This window comes from Seriola aureovittata, chromosome 16 (assembly GCF_021018895.1).
Source record: "Seriola aureovittata isolate HTS-2021-v1 ecotype China chromosome 16, ASM2101889v1, whole genome shotgun sequence".
In the NCBI taxonomy this organism is placed as follows: domain Eukaryota; kingdom Metazoa; phylum Chordata; class Actinopteri; order Carangiformes; family Carangidae; genus Seriola; species Seriola aureovittata.
Window position 1 is genome coordinate 11,119,748 of NC_079379.1, and position 19,555 is coordinate 11,139,302.

General features: G+C 43.5%; 2 protein-coding genes across 4 annotated transcripts; one reads left to right on the forward strand and one right to left on the reverse strand.

Annotated features, from left to right (window-relative positions):
* Positions 1-4,045: 4,045 nt before the first annotated feature.
* On the reverse strand, positions 4,046-13,358 carry LOC130183391 (SH2 domain-containing adapter protein E-like). The gene is made up of 6 exons (XM_056398734.1): positions 12,325-13,358; positions 9,425-9,551; positions 7,744-7,980; positions 6,992-7,232; positions 6,499-6,618; positions 4,046-5,858 (listed from the first exon to the last, which is right to left on the reverse strand). Exons 1-6 carry the CDS (start codon positions 12,835-12,837, stop codon positions 5,675-5,677), a joined length of 1,422 nt encoding a protein of 473 aa, XP_056254709.1. The 5' UTR covers positions 12,838-13,358; the 3' UTR covers positions 4,046-5,674.
* Positions 13,359-14,081: 723 nt separating this feature from the next.
* pygo2 (pygopus homolog 2 (Drosophila)) lies at positions 14,082-19,347 on the forward strand. 3 transcript variants are annotated; one of them, XM_056398731.1, is made up of 4 exons: positions 14,083-14,289; positions 15,057-15,120; positions 15,737-15,789; positions 15,932-19,347. In XM_056398731.1, the coding sequence occupies exons 2-4, from the start codon at positions 15,069-15,071 to the stop codon at positions 17,615-17,617; spliced, it is 1,791 nt and encodes a 596-aa protein (XP_056254706.1). In that variant the 5' UTR covers positions 14,083-14,289; positions 15,057-15,068; the 3' UTR covers positions 17,618-19,347. The 3 variants fall into 3 exon arrangements, with proteins under 3 accessions (XP_056254708.1, XP_056254706.1, XP_056254705.1); XM_056398733.1 differs by lacking the exon at positions 15,057-15,120 and having other exon boundaries at positions 14,082-14,289; XM_056398730.1 differs by having other exon boundaries at positions 14,083-15,120.
* Positions 19,348-19,555: the final 208 nt, after the last annotated feature.

Consider the following 19,555-nt stretch of genomic DNA (forward strand, 5'->3'; position numbering starts at 1 on the left):
CATTAGGTGTGGTGTGTTTGTTTACACATACTTCACAAAAAGCCCTTATGCTGCACAAGTATTCATGGACATGACGGGGATGAATCGCTGCACCTGGAAATCAAGTTGAATGGTGTAGAAAGAAACAATGTCAGCAAACAGTGTGTGTGTGTGTGTGTGTGTGTGTGTGTATTGGGGATTCCCACAGAGTAAACTGCTCCAGCTCATACATCCTGCCAACAATATCCTGCAAGTCTTGTTCCACTAGATATAAGCTGACCCAGATGTTTGACTTGGATCTGCTCGGAAAACTTCTTCAAAAGAGGGCGACAGAGAGAGAGGAGAGACATAGAGAGAAAAGAGAGGGAAGGGGTGAGGGTGTGAGAGAAGATAAAGAGAGCGTGTTTGTGTGTCTATAAGTGTCTATGTGTGTGTGTGTGTGTGTGTGTGCGTGTGTGTGTGTGTGTGCGTGTGTGTGCGTGCATGTGTGTGTTTGTGAATGAAGGAAGGACAGCATAGGCGGGGAGTGAATGCAATTTATGGAGTACATCAGTGAAGTATGTAACTTGGAAAGCAGTGGTATAATCACAGAGGAATGTTCAAGTTGCTGTGACTGTTAGTACACATTGTCCCTCAGTGTCTCTCTCTCTCTCTCTCTCTCTCACAAACACACACACACACACACACACACACACACACACACACCACAGATCAGTAAATCAACACGTCTTCTCCTGCGCTGAATCACAGGAGGATCTCTTCATTTCTGGGTGTAATTGTGCTTGAACACTGACGAGCTTAAACACCTCCTCTTCTTACCTTCAGCAAGAGTAAGAAACTTATTCCCAGTCAGTCAGTCGGTGTCAATGGGCGGGGGGTTCACCCTGCATTCATCTGCTATCATTCCTCCAGCCGCTGTTTTCTCTAAAGGCGTCCTCTGATTGGAGGGTTTGAATATTTGACTTCGACATGCACAGCCTGCAGATAGGTAAACAATTTGAAACAGAGCGGTGACTGTTAACCCTGTTGTAACCTGAGGGCAAACAAACAACCTGTTACGAGTGCTAACAGTCTTGGTTACCTGCTGTGTCATTCCAAAGGAGCGATAAATCAACTGTTTTCATGTGGGAGAAAAAAAAAAAGAGTAGAAAAAATAATGGAAGCAGAACTCAAATCCTCTGATCCCTAACTGCAGGTGCACGTGGGAAAAAAGGAGAATTATTTAACATGCCAAGAGGAAGAGTTTCAGCATGCAGTATACCTGCAGCAGCTGAGGACGTATCCAGATCCTATGCAGCGGTACATGTAAAAATCCTGCATTCAATCTACTTCTAAAGTTCAGAAGCATTATCAGCTATATATTCTTTATGTAGCAAAAGCATTTGTTTTTCTGCAAAACAATTGTCGCTGTGAATGCTATATGATTATAAATGACAATTTTAGATTGTTAAAACTGGTGCGTCAATGCACAGGTACCATTTTAATTTAGTAGCTGGTCACATTGGAGATAAACATAACAGTGGTTCCAGCCAAGGGGTTGGGGCCCTCCCAAAGGTCACAGGATAAATCTGAGGGGGCTAGGGAAGAAGAAAAAAGAAAATTAAATTCATTTTCTGCAAAAGATTCATGTCATTTTTAAAGGGGCAACAGGCCCCAGCCACACTCTGTTGTTGTGTGAGGGGTCACAAGCCAAAAAAGTTCAGAACCACTGGTTTAATCTTTAACAATGCATTGTGTTTCACTAGCTCATAATTTTAATGTAAAACATTAATAGGAAAGGTAGCTCGTAACAGCAGCTGTCTAATAAATGGAGTGCAGTAAAAAAAAAAGTACAAAATTTCCCCCTGAAATGTAGTGGAGTAGAAGAATAAAGTGGCATCGAATTGAAATTCTTAAGTAGGCTACATCGACCTACAAATTGTACTTAAGTACAGCAGTAGACTCAGTTATATTCCACTACTGAAGGATTACAAGTAGTGCTAACTGGTTTGTCATTTAAAAGCGGCAGCAGTGTTTGAACTGGTGAGTAAAATCATGTGGAAAACCTATGTCCTTTCATGTGGAAGTGTTATTGATGATAATTTTTACACTATACATTTATTGTTGTATCAAATTTAGTGGTTGTTAAATGCCAGTACATCCCAATGTGAATCCGTATGTAGTCAAAGAGAGGAGGCCGATGCTTCTTCAGTGAGTTAAGTGCTTGTAACTGAGGTGTATCAGTCGTGAAGCACAATGAGACAGACACCCTGCACGAGTTACACTCCAGAGCAGTTACTTAATTCTCAGTCACATGGTCTTTTCAACCACCCAGGGACATACAATGGCTTGAGGACATCCTGCAAACAGTATCTAAAAACAGGCCTGACCTTAGCAGGGGAACCGATTCAAACTAAAAGGCAAGAGTCTCTGCTGATGGATCACCCACATGGCAGGTGCTGCCTGCGTGAGAAAAGGAGATGAGCAGCACAAAGCCAGGCCCCGTCACTGGCGACGAGTCTGAAGCATCTGATAAGGATGGCAGGGACGCTTCGGTTACCAACAGAGCAGGTCAAGTCATCTCGTCCGTCAGACACAGCCATGCGGCGATCACGTCAAGCCGTCATGCAAGCCGGAGAAGGGGGCAGGCAGCGATTGCGTGAGAGTAGGATGGCACACACGTGAGAACAAAATGAAATTATTCATTCAAGTATACAGTAGCATGGGTGGATCCAGGTCTATATCATTTGATGATTAAGTCCTTTCCAGGTGTAGCTTGCTCTGTCTTGGGTAGAATTTGAGAAGGCCTGCTTTCCTCAGGTTCATGAAATCCATCTTGATAGGAGCCCGCAGGGAGACCTTATGGCCGCAGCTCACCGCCAAGGAGGAGTCAGGAGACATATGAATTACAAGGCTCTGGCACGACTAATTCATAAAGAACATGCTTTGATGTAACAGGCAGCGGTGGGAAGTAACTAAAGCACTGCACTTAAGTACAGTTTAGAGGCACCTGGACTTTACTTGAGTATTTCCATTTTATAGTAGCTATACTGCACCACATTTCAGATGGAAATATTGCACCTTTTACTCCATTACATTTATCTGACAGCTGTAGCTTTTAGTTACTTTTCAGATTAAGATTTTACATTTAAAAAAGCATGAAATAATCTTGGTAACATTGGTAAAGTTTAAACCAGTGGGCTTGATGATGTCAGTGTATTTAGTTGATTCTGCATTTAAACTTTGAATGCGGAGCTTTTACCTGTAATGGAGTATCATCACACTTATATTGGTACTTTTACTTCTTTAAATGATCTTCAACCACCAACAACAGGTGTGTTTTATTGTAGCAAAGCGAGTAAAAGTGTCTCCTAAGTCACCTGCCACCATTCAACCGCTTCAAAAGGAAACAGCAATCCATGAGGTAAGGCGAGCGGCCTTCATAAACTAAAGCACAAACTCTTGGCTCCAAAAAGAGGTAAACAGTGATCGTGTCCTCCCTGTGAGTCAAGGAGAAACAGGTGACAGACAGATATCAGCCTCGGATAACACAGACAGGGCGAGGAAGGTAAAGGAGAGGGGGCCAACGATACGTAAGAAAAGGAGGGAAGGAGAGAGGGATGGTGTCGATTGCTCTCTTTTTTTTCCCTCCACATTAAGCGCTCCTTGACATGAGTGTAATGATACTACTCTTACTCTTTGTCTGTTTTTGGAGCCGCGTTTACCTTAGATCTACACACACGGCACAAGCCTGGGTGCTCACTGCAGCTACGTAAGCTGTTTGTCCTCAACATGATCCTTGGCTAAACTTAATCTCCCCCCCCCCAGACCTTTTCAGTCTAACCCTGCATAATCATTGATCTCCTTTTTGCAAAATGGAGAGCTAAACTTGCAGGCAAATTTCCAAACCGCTGAAACCCCAGTCAGGCTCTCATAGTTAAAAGATTCATTATGCTCAAAACTGCCCTCATTAAGTCATTCCAGCGTGTGTGAAGAGGCCGGTTCCTCCGGGACGATGGGAGGGTCTGATGCTTTGATCATTCTCTTTCAGCGCCCCGACATTGACACAAACACCCTCACATTTAGCTGTTGATGTTGTTGATTTATTGGGATCAGAGAGACGCTCACAGGGGATCTCCGGCATTGAGATTCAGGACCTTTTATTGTAATCTGTTTTACAACGTTTCTAACAGCAGGTCTCCACATATCAAAAGACATCGGTGAAAAATGTATAGCAGGTGTGTCTCCTTGGATTACCTCTGCTTGAACACTCTGCCAAAAACCACAAACTGACTTCCCTTTAAATCCTTGAAAAGACTCAGGAGTGGCAGACCGCCAAAAAAGAAAAAAAAAAAAAAGAAAAAAGAAAAAGTGACCTGAGTTTTACCATATTTTGTTGTCAGTCTGCTGGCTAACATCAGGCTGCGTTGCAGGTCAGAGTTGCCCAAATGATTTTCAGCATACACCCCAAGTCAGAGTTACATTAAGAGTATACAAAGAGAAATAAGAGAGTGAAGATAATATAGCTATCACTTCTCAATTTGCTGCTCTGCCTCTTAGCACCAGGGGGCATTACACTGAGAACAGCATTATCTTTTAGCAACAGGGGTCGGAATAAACAATATTAGAAAAGAGAGGGGCGATGACAAGACTGGAATTTCTTTTATGCTGATACTGTATTTAAATTTTTTTTCTTGCTTCCATTATTTGAGTATGTGTCAGTCATTTCTTGTCCACATTTGTACACCAAAAATAAGTTTCAACTTTAACTTTACGATGTTTCCTTACCGCAGATCACAATAACTTTCAGGATTATTTTATAGATATTCCCCAGAATTAACAACTGAAAATGAAATGTGGTCTCAGTTCTTGTCCTAAATAGCTCTGACTATTGTAGAGCCATTCCTCCTTCAAGCACATTGCATCAGGGTGAATCACTCACTCTTCACAGTGCAGATAATACAGTAGAAACAACTCCCTCATTCACAGTACAACAGAGGAAAACCTCAGGGGACAGTGGTTACAGAAAACTAACAAGTACAAGAGCATAAATTAGAAATCTGCCGCGAGCATAAAGATAAAACAGCTGATATTTGTTCATATCTTGATAAGTGGAATGATACGCTAATGTGCATGGATTTTTACCAACTATAAACTTCAAGGAAGGAAGAAAATTCTTTATGTTGGCAAGTCGGTGCAGTGTACCAGCACATCCACCAGAGGGAGAAAGAGAGCCACAAACATGTGTCAATGTCTAAAGTATTTTCAGCTTCATAATAAATTCACTTTGTAAAAAATAATAAAAAATAGCATATGTATCTTTTAAAACATCACATCTATGTTTGAGTCCTGTTCAAATCCAACCTCAGGTCACATTTAATCAATAAAAGTGCCTCGTGCTTCCCCCTCGTTCACATGCAAAACAGCAGCCTGGGTGTTTTTCATCAGCTGATCATCAAGGTAGAATAAAGAAAGAAGAAGCCATCAAGAGTTTCAAGACACGGGGTGAGCCGCAAACATTTCCTGATGATCAAATTTAAAAAAACACACACACACACACATAAGGTAGTGACATACAAATAAGAGACTTGAAGTACACGTTGAGCTTCATTGATCAGAAATGAGGTTGTGACTGATGTTTGGAAACATTTTTGTCAATGCAGGCCCAGAGGTGTGTTTGTTTTGTAGGCTCTACCTAACGTGGGCTGGGGTGGAGTCAGTGGATGCGAGGCACCGGGTGCAGCAGGGTCATGTGCTCGGCGCCGTTGAAAGGCAGGCGCTGAGTGCAGTAATGGTGCACCACCTCTGGGATGCTGGGGAACACGCAGCTGCTCTGGTCCAGGGTGTAGCCGTTTTCTTTGGTCTGGGCGACAATGATATGAACACAGCCTTGGCTCGTCCTGAGGAGAGCAAAAGAGAAAGGGGAATTAACCAAAAATATTATAAATTCATATATCCTGGTGTGTGTAATGAGCCTGAGAGATGAAAACAGAATTTCTTAGTCAAAATAAAACATGGATTCCTTTTGATATTTTCATTATATAATGTTTCGTAATACCCTCTGGCATCCGTGCCCTGTCTGTGATACTCCAAACACATTCATTACTGAAGATAAGAATACTTCACAGTTTCCTTTTTAATCAATGGCTACATTTTTCCCAAAACCGTATTTTTTTTGTAAACATTACTCAAACAGGAGTAAATAGTGCTGATTAATCCACATTTAAATGCTCTAGAATGAACTACATATTTAATGCAATGACAGAAACATGTTACCCAGTGGTATGATACAGAGGAACAAGCTATAGGTAATACTTACTAGCGCACATTTATTATTGGTTTTGGTTTGTTGAAGGGGTTTGTCAGCAATAAGAAAAGTACTGAATATTATCTTTTACGTTAAAATGTAAATGTGAAAAAAGTCACTTATGACATGAACGTATTACATTTGAATCCTATTCATATACTGCAGTTTGTGACCAGTGTGACTAATATTTCAGCCCTTTAGACACCACTGATGCACTTTCCTGTTACACTCACTTGAGGGCGATGGAGTACTTGCTGTTGTCCGACTCACTGTTCCTGACCAGGAAGCTGGCCTCTTTGCAGGACTGCAGCTGAAACTCCGCCTCCTGGCGAGTCACACAGCCATGGTACCAGCTGAGACAGATGGTAGGAGTGAGGGAGGATTACATTTCATCTGCTATTGATCAAGTGTGGAACTTCATTTTATACAAAATCCCTGGAAATGAACCTTAATGTAACTATGTATTAACATTCTGGCGTGAGGTTTTTTTTTTTTTTTGCAAGAATGGAAAACACATGGGCACGCACTCGAATATATTTCATGCGGATGGCATTTGATTTGTTGTGATAAAGTTTGAGTATAAAAGTTTAAATATACATTGAATGTATCTCCAGGGAAAAGTCAACATTGAGGTAAAATCATTGTCTTTTGCTCATAATTATTTGTCAGAAATTATGTCCAGGGTTTGGCTGAATTATTCTATATCCATCATACTAGTTCTGGTACCTCTGTTTTTCCAGGGGCAGGGAGGGGTCCACGCAGCAGGCCTCGGTGTCAGGGCTGCTGCCCGGGGTGGAGGGAGGTGACAGGGTCGGGGGTGAGGATCGCAGGATCTTCTGGGTCCAGCTCTTCTGCCTCAGATGCTGATGCTGTGACAGCGGCTGGGCTGGTGGATGCTGGGGCTGCCTGGTGAGCGTGGGGTGAGGTGTCTCATCTTTGGCTGGGCGTTCAGGGCTGTCAAACTGTGCTGGGGGAAGGAGAGTGATGAGAGAAGATGTGAATTTTTATGTAAAAAGACACAACTGACTGTACGCCTTGAGTTTGAACTGGATGCTGAAGCCTCCAGTAAATATAGAATAAGAAGACACCGCTTTGATGTTTCATGCAAGATATTATTCCGTATGCTGTTGGTCTATCCAGCATATAAAATATAAATGTGAGAGCAGGCCTGACTTGTTTTTTGAACAAATATTTTTCATAGGGATCTAAGGCAGCGGAGAAGCAGGGTCAGCACTGTGTGTTACATAAATGTTACTGGTTACTAGTTCAGCAAAAGTGTAACCAGTGTCACAACTCAAAAAAGGGACAGTCTAAAGTCAGCAAAAACTTTTATTTCTTTTAGTTACTGTTAAAAGTTTTGTTGTTTGGGGTGTAAAGGTAAGAATAAGATTAACAATTTGAAAGTGCAGGAGATTCGGTTCACTTTCACATTAAAAAATATTCCTAGAATTGGAGCTCAGATATCAGTTCTGCTGTACCTGACAGAGTTTTGACAATGTGCTCCTTCTTCCACTCCCACGGCAGCTCGTACTCAGTGGAGGGACGAGGGTCCAGCTCCGGCCGCGTGACCGCCGTCTTGTCACCGTCACCGCTTCCCTCATATGGGACATCATAGATCTGTAGGGGCGCAGACTGACCTTCCTCCACCACCCCCTCGCTCCCCTCCATCACCACACACACCTTCAGCAGGTCCTTGGACCCCCGACGTCTGATCTCTTGCAGGTAGAAAGACGTGAGATTAAAGATTAAGAGCTCTGCTAATGAACACTAAAGCGGCGTACAGTATGAGTGATGTATGTCAGTGAGTGAACAGCAGAACACTATCTAATCTATTTCACCTCTGCTGCCACCTGGACTCCCATGAACATGTTTTAATGGGTTAAAGGGCTGATGGCACTTCAACACAACTCTACCCCAGTGCAAGAAAATGCAAGAAAAGCATTAAGAGTTACAACTGTAGCATGTCACACACTCGTTGTACAGTTTTGTACTTTGTTCTCATTTTTACACACTAATCACATCTTTATTCATCCATACATTCTCCAGTTGTAGCTCTTTATTTAACGAAGCAAACTGAATTTCATCCTCATCAAATACATCTTGTTCTCAATACAGATTATGATAAAGCTTTACATCAGGAATAGTGATGGCTTTATCACATAAATCATATTGTTTAGTATTGGCTGCTGCCATCAACATGTGTTTGTGTTTGGATTTTTTGGTTTTATATTTTCCTAATACTACTGATTGCCAGACAAATAGAGTTTAAGTCCATTTGAATCTATTCTGTGCTTTTTTCCGGCTGTGAAAAATAAATTTCAATTAATAGTCAGAATTAGACATGGAATTATGAACTAAAACTATGAAATTAATTACATGTTAGTCCCACTAAAACATAGGATTTGTTTCTGGTATCCAGAGTATTCATAATTATGCTGCCCCACTCTCCTTGCTTTGCTTGATGAATCACAGTGACTCAGAAACTTGCTTACTTCCTCAGTATGATTTAAGCCTCATAAATTGACTCAGTCACATCATCACATCCTCTGTAGACTTCTTTGAGGAGGCCTGGAAGTAGTGCAGGCACTGATTGAAGTAAAATCTACTAGAGAGCAGTGCAATAAAACATTTTCACATTCACAGCGGGCTATTGTGTAACCCTTTTTAGTTAAAACAATGGAGTGATGGAAGGAAAGGTCAGGAGAGCATGTGATTGGACGACGGATCACCAGTCATCCTGGATGCTGGGAAGTTTTGATAAATGGTCAGACAGGTCCATATAGGGGTTTACACAGATCTGCATCCGAGAGGGGGGGGGGGGGGGGCGCTGAGGGCCGGCTTCCTTTTTAGAGAATAGTACCAGGAAACAGAGACAGGAAAGAGGAAGCAGGGGCAGGAAACTGCACCCATTGTCCGAACGCAACAGAGTTGCCGTGGCAACCCCATGGGGTACAGAGAGCACTAGGGGAATGAGTTCATGTTCTCACTCGTCGGCCCGGAGAGACTGGAAATGAGAATCCTGTCATTCACACAGAGGCTGGTCAGTCAAACACAGCTGTATAGACTCAGTGATCAGGGACTGAATGAAATGACGAATCTTACTGTAACAGCTGACAGCTACAAGAGAAGGCAGCGAGAGCATATTAATCAAAGTCTTACCAGTAATCATCTGCTGGGCGTCGTAGGGCTCCATGTAACCGTCATTCTCCCCGACCCTCTCTGCCTCCCTTTGCTCTCTGGTCTTCTGAGCATCAAATGGATCTGCGTAATCCTCAAGAATTATCACCTGCATCACAAAATACATGGAAATCAATATTTTTTAGGGATATTTAGATACTTTTCATTTTTTCGTTTCTTGGGGGAGGGAAATAAACACAGAAGTAGGTTTATAAGCTGCAGTGATGCTACAAATCTTTAGTATATTGTGCTCACAGTAATCTACCAGCCGTGTCAGGACAGTTCTTCCACCACCTGTTAACCTGCCGGTCAGTGTTAACGCATCAACACCACATGCTTTCACTGTAACTGCGTGGAAGCTTGTTGGCAAGCAAGAAGAAAAGTTGACACACAGTAGACGGATAAAAGTGGTGGATGGATGGTTGAATCGTCCAACTTCTACTACTCTGAATGGCAACAGAACAAATATGTGACCAAATCCAACGTGGTAAAGACCATGGACAATTCCAGGATCAGATCTGGTATGAAAAAAATAATGGAAAATCATCATCATTTATACAACTTATAGTGTTAAATATCACCCAGTTTAAATAGGGCTGCAAGTAACGATTAGTTTATTGTCTGATCTGCTGATTGTTTTCTTCATTATATTTTGCCTATAAAATGTCAGAAAATGCTGATTATATTTGGCCAGAGCCCAAAGCGACATCTTCACATATCTTGTTTGTTGGAACAACAGTCCAAAACCCAAATATATTCAATTTACTATCATATATGGCAAAGAAATAAAGTAAATTCCCACATTTCAAAAGCAAATCTTTGGCATTTTTGCTTGAAAACTGACAAAAACAAATTAATCGAATCAAAGTAGCTGCATTTGAAACATGACATGTGGAGTCGATGAAGAGTTACTGGATCTCATCTGATAGGGCGGAAGGGTTACGTCAGGTTAACCTCAATAAACTACAAGGCAGGCTTCAGCTAGTTAGAAGAATTACTGGCGCCTCGTTTACATTTTGTGTGAAGAGGCACTCTAGTCGTAAAGCCCACTCTCTTCACACTCATATCTCTCTGTTTTCTGCCACGCCAGTCATGCTTGACTGTCCTGGCATCTTATCACCGCCATATAATTTCTTGTTTATTTTACAGGCCACTGGCCAAGAGACAATAATAGGCCGTAAAATAAAGCTGTCTTTCTAATCACCTCCAGTGGTGCTCCCTTTCCAAAGAAATGCTGCCATTTGTCTGTGTTTGAATAAAGTAGCAGATGTTTGACAGCGTGAAACTAGTTGGGAGGTTTAGTGGGACAAATTTGCCTTAAATGACCTTCACCTCCTGTGGATTGACTGGGGAACTCAAAGGTAGACATACAACACACATTATCTAGAACTCGGCCGATCAGAACTAGAGGCTGACTTATGAATATGAGATCAAGAAGGTTTACTCCCTCTCTGCAACATAAAACTCCCACTTTATTCTTCCACTCTGTTATCAGTCTTTTTTTCTCACCATCTTTCCACTGTCACCTCCCTGACTTCTCTTCTTTTTTTTTTTTTTCAAAGCCAAGCTGGAGGGGACTTGAGTCAGCGCGTGAGTGTCAAATGACACTATGCTTTTTATAACATGATAGCCTTCACCAGGGGGCCTGAATCTAGTGAAAGAGAGGGATGGGGCAGAGGGAGGGTGGGCGGAGGGAAAAAGGGGAATACTGAGCCAGAGAGAGGAGAAGAGGAAGGTAAAGGCCTCATGTCTGACCACAGCTTTGTATTCAAGGCAAGGAAGGTGTGGGTGTAAGGGCGAGGGGTGGAGAGGAAGAGAAAGAGAGATAGAAAGACAGACTGGGAAGAGTGGACACAATGGGTGTCACGGAGACAAAGGGGAGGGAGAAACAGAAACAATAATATCAATTTTCAGAGCTTGGACTGGATCCTGGCTGCTTCATTGTCACTAGTATTGATGACACCACATGTTATTTTTGCTGGCGTAGAAGTTGTTGCCCTGCTGCTAGGATTACAGAAAGGTGCCTCAGATTCAGCTAGACGCCCGGAAATCATTCAGCAGTGGTGGGAGAAGCATTTGCATCTTTTATGTATGTAAAAGCAGCAATACCACACTGTAAGAATACTCAGTTACAGTAACTTTACTTAGGATAAGTAAAAGTACAGACAAACAATAAAATGTAAAAAGGTATCAAAAGTAAAAGTATTTGTCAGGCAGAAGACTGTCTGTGCTATATATAATATCTTAGATTATTGTTGATCACTGATGTATTAACTGGTCAAGTTAGAGATAGTCATGTTTGGCTATATAGTCTACTGTTTTGTAGTTTCATCATATTTTTCTTAACCCATCATGGATTTTCTGTGTAAAATCTTAATCTGAAAAGTAGCCTAACTAGTAACCATAGCAACTAGATAAAGTTTTTTTTTATCTACTTTCATTTCTTCTGAAATATAGGAATGTAAAGTAGCATATAATGGAAATATTCAACTAAAGTAAAAGAATTACATCAAAATTGAACAACACCTGGATACACTTAGCCTACTCATTCTCCACAGGAGTCCATAGGGAAACATTACCACCTAAAACAGCTGTTGGATATTTAACAGTGACACTGACTTCAGAGCAGATATACCCTCTCTTGTTATTCTAATCATTTTTAAAATATCAAAAATAAATTCTGTTTGATTTCAAAATGTTAACACTCAAATATCACAGCAAAAATGTGGCGACAACAAATTAAGTTTTTCATGCCACAGATACCACAGGTCTTAAAGGAATGGTATTTAAACAACGTTTAACACCTTAAAGGGGGAAAACAAGAAGAAACGTACATCATCAGGATATGATAGCAGAAACTCAGGGCTGAGATTGTAACTCACTGTCTCTGTCTTGCACTGGGCTGGTTTCTCTGCTTCCGGTACCACTTGGCTGCTGATGGTACCGCTGTTGAAGTTGGGGCTTTTGTCCTGTTTGTCCACTCTGATCAGCCGGTTGATGTAGGCATTGGCAGACGGGGAGCTCTTCGGGGGTCTTTGCTGCTCCTCAAACACCGGCTCCGCTTTGGAGTTCTTGCGACTCTTGCCAGACAGGAGCGTGTCCCAAACTTTTCCATCTTTCGGGGAGGTGACACCGTTTCTATTCAGCTCTATGGCTGAGTTCTTTCGGTTTCTTCCGGACAGGAGAGACCCAACTCCTCCACCACCACCTCCTCCTGTGCTGTCAGCAGAGGAGTTTTTGCGGTGGCCCGTTTTGGAGCCTGTTGTTTTGGTACCAATGCTGGCCACCAGGCCGCCTTTATTGGCTCTTGGTTGTGAGCCGGACTCGGAGGCTGAGCGGATCCTGTCGGTACCATTCTTCAGATTGATGGGGAACTCCTTGAACCACTTTGCCATTGCAACTCAGATGGAAACCAATAAACCTCTCTGCCTTCTCCGACACCTTTTAGCGCCATACACCAGGGCCCCAGAGACGCACCTTTAGAAATCACAGCCTTTCTAACAAAAGACTTCCGTTGCTTTATTCTAGGACAGAGCCTGTGTAGACTACAGGATCTCCACACCTCAGTTTAAAGCATATCATAAATATCTTTAAAAAGTCAGTGGCTCTATTCTTACACCTCCAACTTTTAAAATGGTTGTAAGTAAAAGACTTGCAACCTTCATACCTGTTTGGCAAGGGAATAAGACGAAACAATACCCCTACTTTATCCCATTTGTGGTTTTCTTACACCTGTTCCTTCTTCTGCTCAGAGGAAAAGTTTATTCCCTTTGGATGAAGAGGCGTCTTCTGAGTGGGAAGACCCGAAAGAAGGCAAAGTTTTTCTTGCTTCTGATTTGTGGTCCCATTCCCAGAGTGGCTTATCTGATCTTTAACAACCGTCCACTTTCGCAACGAGGCTCCTGACTGCGCCTGGTTTATGGAGGGGAGGGGGGTTACTGAAGTTGTGAGGGGGGAGGCAGGACCGGGTGGGCGGTGATTAATTGTAGAGACCATGGTGGAATAGCCATTTGAGGAAATCAGACCTATAACCAGGTAACCCACCAAAGATAGTCACATCGGTAGCCTACTATTCCAGGGATTTATCCTATAAGTAACGCAGCAATGTAAAATAATTCTGCACGTCTCAATGTGGTTTTTGAGAACAGAAATCAGTACACAGGCCTCCTGAAATGCTGCTTTTTCAATAAATAATATTGATTCTGCTCTGATGCACCAATAATAGGCTCCCACCTCCTTTCATGCCAAAGTTTTTTCAGATAGCGACTAAAACCAAAGTTGACAGTTATGCTAATATTTTGATGTTACATATTAATTCAATATTAATCATGATGTCATTTGATAATGTACTTAATTGGCTGTCTAATTAATGTTCACCCCTGGTTTAATTGTACAGGGTATTGTTGGGAAATGGTCCGTTCTGAGCTGCTCCATATGTACCAGCGAAAGGTAGATACTATCCATAAATTAAAAAATATGTACTGTGAACGACAGTGGGGTTGGTAGATTTTCCAAAATAAAAATGTATAACGTTATATTCTAGGCAATAAATTCTGTATTTTTATAAATTCTTTCAAAAATAGCTTTACTAGTTATGAATTATACCTATCGACACCCCCATTTTTGTGACGAGATGAAACCTTCCATGGTGCGCGATACTCCTGCTTGTCCCTCTTTGTCCGGTGGCGACAGAAGGCCATGATAATTATGGCAAAATTTGCGTTTTTGAATGAATTATAGTTGAATGGTGGATCATCAAGCATACACCGTGTGAGGACTGGTTTGCTGGCAATGACACACCAGAGAGTTTCAATTTAAAGGACAGCAGAGCAAGCAACGGAGAAAGGGTACAGTTTGCTTCCAAGACAGTCTGCAAGATGGCTAGCTATCTTCAGTGGCATGCTAACGTTAGCTAGCAAGCTAATGTTAGCATAGTAAACAACAGTTTTCAAAACGTGATCGATTGCTTTATCTCATACATGCTGTATTAAGTGGAATTAAGTGCACATTTTCACAAGTGACTGTAGAAATATAAACCACAGTTTCGGATTAATGTGCCAGTGTTGCGGCTACTCAACGCTGCTAGCTAGCCACATTGAGTAACGTGGCTAGCTAGTTAGCCAAGGCAGTAACTAGCTTGCGTTAGCTAGCTGGTCGACTTTTTAGCTACACATCTGTAAGTGATCATTTTAGACAGAGAGCGAGAAAGGGGTGGGGGGTGCCCTGTAACTTGCTTGTACTGGCAGACGAGCCAGGTAGCAAGCAACTAGTTTCACTCAGCTAGCAGAAACTGGCTTGCAACAAGACGAACTTCTGCTAAATACCGTGAACCAGCTCAGGTTTACCTGACGTTTATTTGGTGACCAAATCCCGGCGTGACAGACACCGTGGCGAAAGATTTGCAGCTGGAAAGGAGTTTGCAGACCTGGGCCGGCGTTATAATACAATTTAGTTACCAATACGTGTTAGTTACTGCTGTGATGATAACCATTTTATCGTTACTGACATGACCTGAAGGCAGATTCCACCTACTCGGCTCATTGCCTTCAAGACGTCGTCATTTTTAACTTTTTTTTTCTTGCATATGAACGGTGATATGCCACTTCACCGACAGTCATATTAGCTAATGGCTGCCGAATCGGGGAGACTACTGGCGGGACAAGGAAAACGAAGCAAAGGTAGGAATTAATTTCACCCATCTCCCAATCAGATCGGAATCATCCATTACTGCGCTGCAATGGGCTGCACTGGTGCTGTTAGCAAATCCCTTCTCGCCTCCCCCATATGTAAACTTCACGACTGTCTCCGGTGGTGGCTGTTTCTCACAGAGTGGACCTGTGAACGGGGTTGATGTCTATCTTGCTATCAATGTACCTTCAACTTCGTTTCCTCGTTCTCATGTCTTCGTCTTTTCCTGTCTCCCTCATTGACCTTACCTCTTCTGCCTCTGTTTGCGGCCTCTCTCCCTCTCGCCTGGGTCATTTGGTCTGCCTGGGTCATTTGCGATTCAAGGCTTCATAACCTTGGTGATGATAACGCCTGGATGTTCAGCATCTTGTCCTCATGCCAGTCTATGTCCCATCATTGAATCCATCTCAACTGTTGGACTTGAAAAAGAGGCCCTAGGTCTAAAGCTGCTCCACTCTGTCACTAAGGGGTATTGGCCAATCCAAATGTGATGCTGCACTTGATTGGTGGTGGACCAATGGCATGAGACACTGAGGCCTATTTTTGTTGTGGCTAATATTATATTTCCCCCTTTCCGCCCCTTCCCTCCATATTTTACTATTTCAGCTTCACAGATGAAGAGCCCGGAGAAGAAGAAGGCAAGAAAATCAACCACTCAGGTAATAGTTGTGTTTGGAAATATGATTACTTTGCTACATAGAAGACCCTGAAGGTTGATGCAATGAGAATTTAAGTTACCTGGTTTCAAAAAGCAATAAACAAACAAACATTTGCACTGTATTTTTTTCTCTGTTGTTGTAGGCGGCGGGGTTCTCCCACCTCACTGAGTTTGCACCCCCCCCTACCCCAATGGTGGACCACCTGGTCGCCTCCAACCCGTTTGACGATGACTTCGGGCCCCCATCTCGACCAAGTGGGGCAGGTGGACCAGGTGGCGCTCCGTTTCTTCCCAGCCCCGGTGCAGGTGGAGGAGGTGGGTATGGAGGTGGAGGCAGAATGAGCGCAGGCATGGGCTTCATGGGAGGCCCAGGTGGACCAGGCGGTGGCCAGCCTGGACGGAGGCCCCCGTTCGGCCCTCCATCCAACGCCGGACCTCACCACCAGCTAGGATTTGGAGGAATGCCTGGCTTTGGAGGTGGCGGTGGGGGAGGCAGTGGGGGAGGAGGAGGAGGAGGAGGTGGTGGTGGATTCCCCCCTGGTGGCCCTTCTCAGTTTAATATGCCACCAAACTTCAGTCCACCCATGCACCCTGGGCCAGGATTCAACCCCATGTTGTCTCCGGGCGGTATGGGAGGTCCTGGAGGAGGGGGACCACCCCATCCTCGGTTTGGCATACCCCCACAGCAGCAGCATGGACAGGGAGGACACCCATTCAACAGCCCACCATTACCTGGTGGTGGAGGCCCGAGAGGGCCCCCACATGGTCCCCTGCCTCCCATGGGAGGCGGCATGGGTCCTGGGATGAACATGATGGGTGGCATGGGTGGTGGTCCCGGAGGCAACATGGTGGGAGGGTTGCCAGGTATGCCCCCTCAAGGACAGTTCCCTCCATCACAGGATGGCCCCTACCCTGGCCCCAGTCCACCAGGGCCAGGCAACGAGGATGGAAAGAACTTTGGTGGAGGAGGTGCACCGCCTGGGCCTCCGCAGCAGCAGCAACAACAGCAGCAGCAACAGCTTAACCTAAATCCCAACGGCCCCCCTCCTAATAATACCACTCCTGGCCCTCCTCCTAACTCTGGCCCACCACAGCCTGGGGGCGGTTTCCCTGGTCACCCGGACGTCCAGCAGCCCAACGCCAATACACCTGGTCAGCCTCCATCAGCACCGCCACAGCCTAACCCCAACTCTTCTCCTACCGGTCCCCTGAATGGATCAGGCCAGCCCCAGCATCCAGCACCCAGTCAGCTACAGCCCCCCAGCAACACAAACACCCCAAACTCTAATAACTCAAACCAGCAGCAGCAGCAACAGTCTACTCCACCTAACTCTGCCCCTGGCTCCACGCCTTACAACCAGCAGAACAACACTCCTGTTGCTGGCGGTCCAATGCCAAACGCTGCCCCCAATTCAGGTCAGAACAACATGACCAACAACAATGGCGGCAACACACCTGGCAGCAACCCTAATCCCCCCTCTAACTCCACATCCACCCCAAACACCCAGTCTCCCCTGCCCCCTGGCCCTGCTGCCCCGTCAACCGGGCCCGGTTCTGGCCCCGGAAAACTCGGTGGCCCTGGAATGGTCTTCCCTTGCGGCCTTTGTATGGCGGAGGTGCATGACGACCAGGATGCCATCCTGTGCGAGGCATCGTGCCAGCGCTGGTTCCACCGGGACTGCACAGGCCTGACAGAGCCAGCGTATGGGCTGCTGACTCGAGAGAGTGCTGCTGTTTGGGCCTGTGACTTCTGCATCAAGACCAAGGACATCCAGGCTGTGTTTGTGCGCCAGGGATTAGGCCAGCTGGTGGCAGCTAATGAGAGTTGAGGAGTGGATGACAATGGAGCAGCGACACGTAAGGACACATGGAGACATCTTGGTTCTGATCTAAGTGAATGACCAGTGTGTCATGTCAGCTACTTGCCGGAATTTTTTTCTTGACGAGCCCTTTACTTGTTCACTACACAGAGAAACACACTCATTGACGTTCATGCTTTTATATATATATATATATATATATATATATATATATATATATATATATATATATATATAGCACTTTGAGTGACTCTAGGCAAATGATTTTTCTCCCCCATCCCCTATAGGAGTCAAATCATGATGAATGTTAAACTACACAGTCCTTCAGACATCTAGCCTGCCAACCAGCAAAGCACTGACACCAACACACTACCTCACACACTTTGTGACTGACTTGCACGGAAGCTCCCGCACTGACTGACTGTGATTGACTTGCCACACTCATGCACCACATGAGTGCGATGATATTTCAAACACATATATACACACAAACCCACGTTAGGCGGGGGAAGAAATGTTGAAATATTCGAAATACACCCCACCGTGTTTTGACACAATGACTCAAAAATATCAACATTATTCTTTTTATCTTCATGGCTTTAAATTAAAACGCAATATATAAATTCTTAAAAACTGAAATTTAAAAGGGACTGGGGTTTCATTCATTAATTGATTCACAGCTTTATTTGCCGTCAAAATGCTTCATTCTAGCACTGCCCAATCACAGTTAGCCTTTTTTTTCTGCAAGCAAGTGAAAGGAAAATGGAAAAATACATCAGTGTCTTGCAATGTAAACTGTCAGTATCAGGAGTATTGTGAAACATAAATGTCAAGTGAGGAAAAAAAAAAATCAATTTTTAAATTCTGTTCATAATTCCTGCACCTGCACAAATGCATACACACACACACACACACACACACACACAAACACACACACTTTGACCCTGTACTTCTTAAATGTTTCATTTTGTACCCAGTGCTAATTAATCCAAAGGACACCTGGGCTGAGATTTCATCAACACTTCACAGAGAAAGTTTTTACCACAGAAATAGTTGTAAATATTAGGACAAAACATTTGTCTGGAACTCCCATCAGTTGTGAACATGCCGAAGAGTTGACCAATGAACAAAATAATGAGTTGAACCTATGTGTCTTGGTTGTATACAATATGGCGTCTTGGTTTTTATACAGTACAATTGAGTCAACCATTTCTTTTTATCTCTGCAGTACACATGAATTGTGAAATCAGTGCTTTTTGGATGGTGTTGGCATAGCAAGTAGTGACATCATGTCATATCAGATGTGCATAGTCCTTTTTTAAAAAAAATTTAAAAAAAGAAAGAAAAAAAATATGAGGGGAGGGGGGTGCATGTGAACCAATGCAGTAACTGTCTGATCTGTTTATGTTTATATTCTGGCCTCTGTGCTGCAAGAGGCCTTGAAGTAGACCAAATAACTAAAGAGCGAAAAATACCCATTTTTCACATTTCTGTCACGGTATAAGGTGTTTATAACTATTCTTCCTTCTCTCTTTCCTTAATTTTTCTTTATTCAATGTCCAAGTTGCCTTTCTTTTCTTGCTCTCTCAGCTGTTCCTTTTTATTTTGTACTGGTATTTGTGCTGTGCTTTTGCTCTGCTCTGGCGCCTCCTGGTGGAACCTGGAGGAACCAGTGAGTCCCACATCAGGTGGGGAAGGGAAAGGTACTGAACTCTGAAGTAAAGACAGATTTTTTTGTACTTGTCCATGTCTGTTTTTATTCCCATCTTTATTTCTTTGCTTATTGTCGTATTAAAATGAGGGTTGGAGAACCCATTGAAACAGATAACAATGGAATTCCTCTGTCATAACACTCAGTTTTAGTTACAGTACTGTTATTACCTTTCCCAGATCATCGTGTTAAGCCATCACCAGTGATTTGCAAGGTTTTCTTCTCAGTTTATTAGG

Coding starts and splice junctions, on each gene's coding strand:
- LOC130183391 (XM_056398734.1), bottom strand. CDS start 12,837: ATGGCAAAGTGGTTCAAGGAGTTCCCCATCAATCTGAAGAATGGTACC. Junction 9,552..12,324: donor CCCAGTGCAAGACAGAGACA/GTGAGTTACAAT, acceptor TTTGTGATGCAG/GTGATAATTCTTGAGGATTA. Junction 5,859..6,498: donor AAGTACTCCATCGCCCTCAA/GTGAGTGTAACA, acceptor TGCTCTCCTCAG/GACGAGCCAAGGCTGTGTTC.
- pygo2 (XM_056398730.1), top strand. CDS start 15,069: ATGGCTGCCGAATCGGGGAGACTACTGGCGGGACAAGGAAAACGAAGC. Junction 15,121..15,736: donor ACAAGGAAAACGAAGCAAAG/GTAGGAATTAAT, acceptor TTACTATTTCAG/CTTCACAGATGAAGAGCCCG. Junction 15,790..15,931: donor CAAGAAAATCAACCACTCAG/GTAATAGTTGTG, acceptor CTGTTGTTGTAG/GCGGCGGGGTTCTCCCACCT.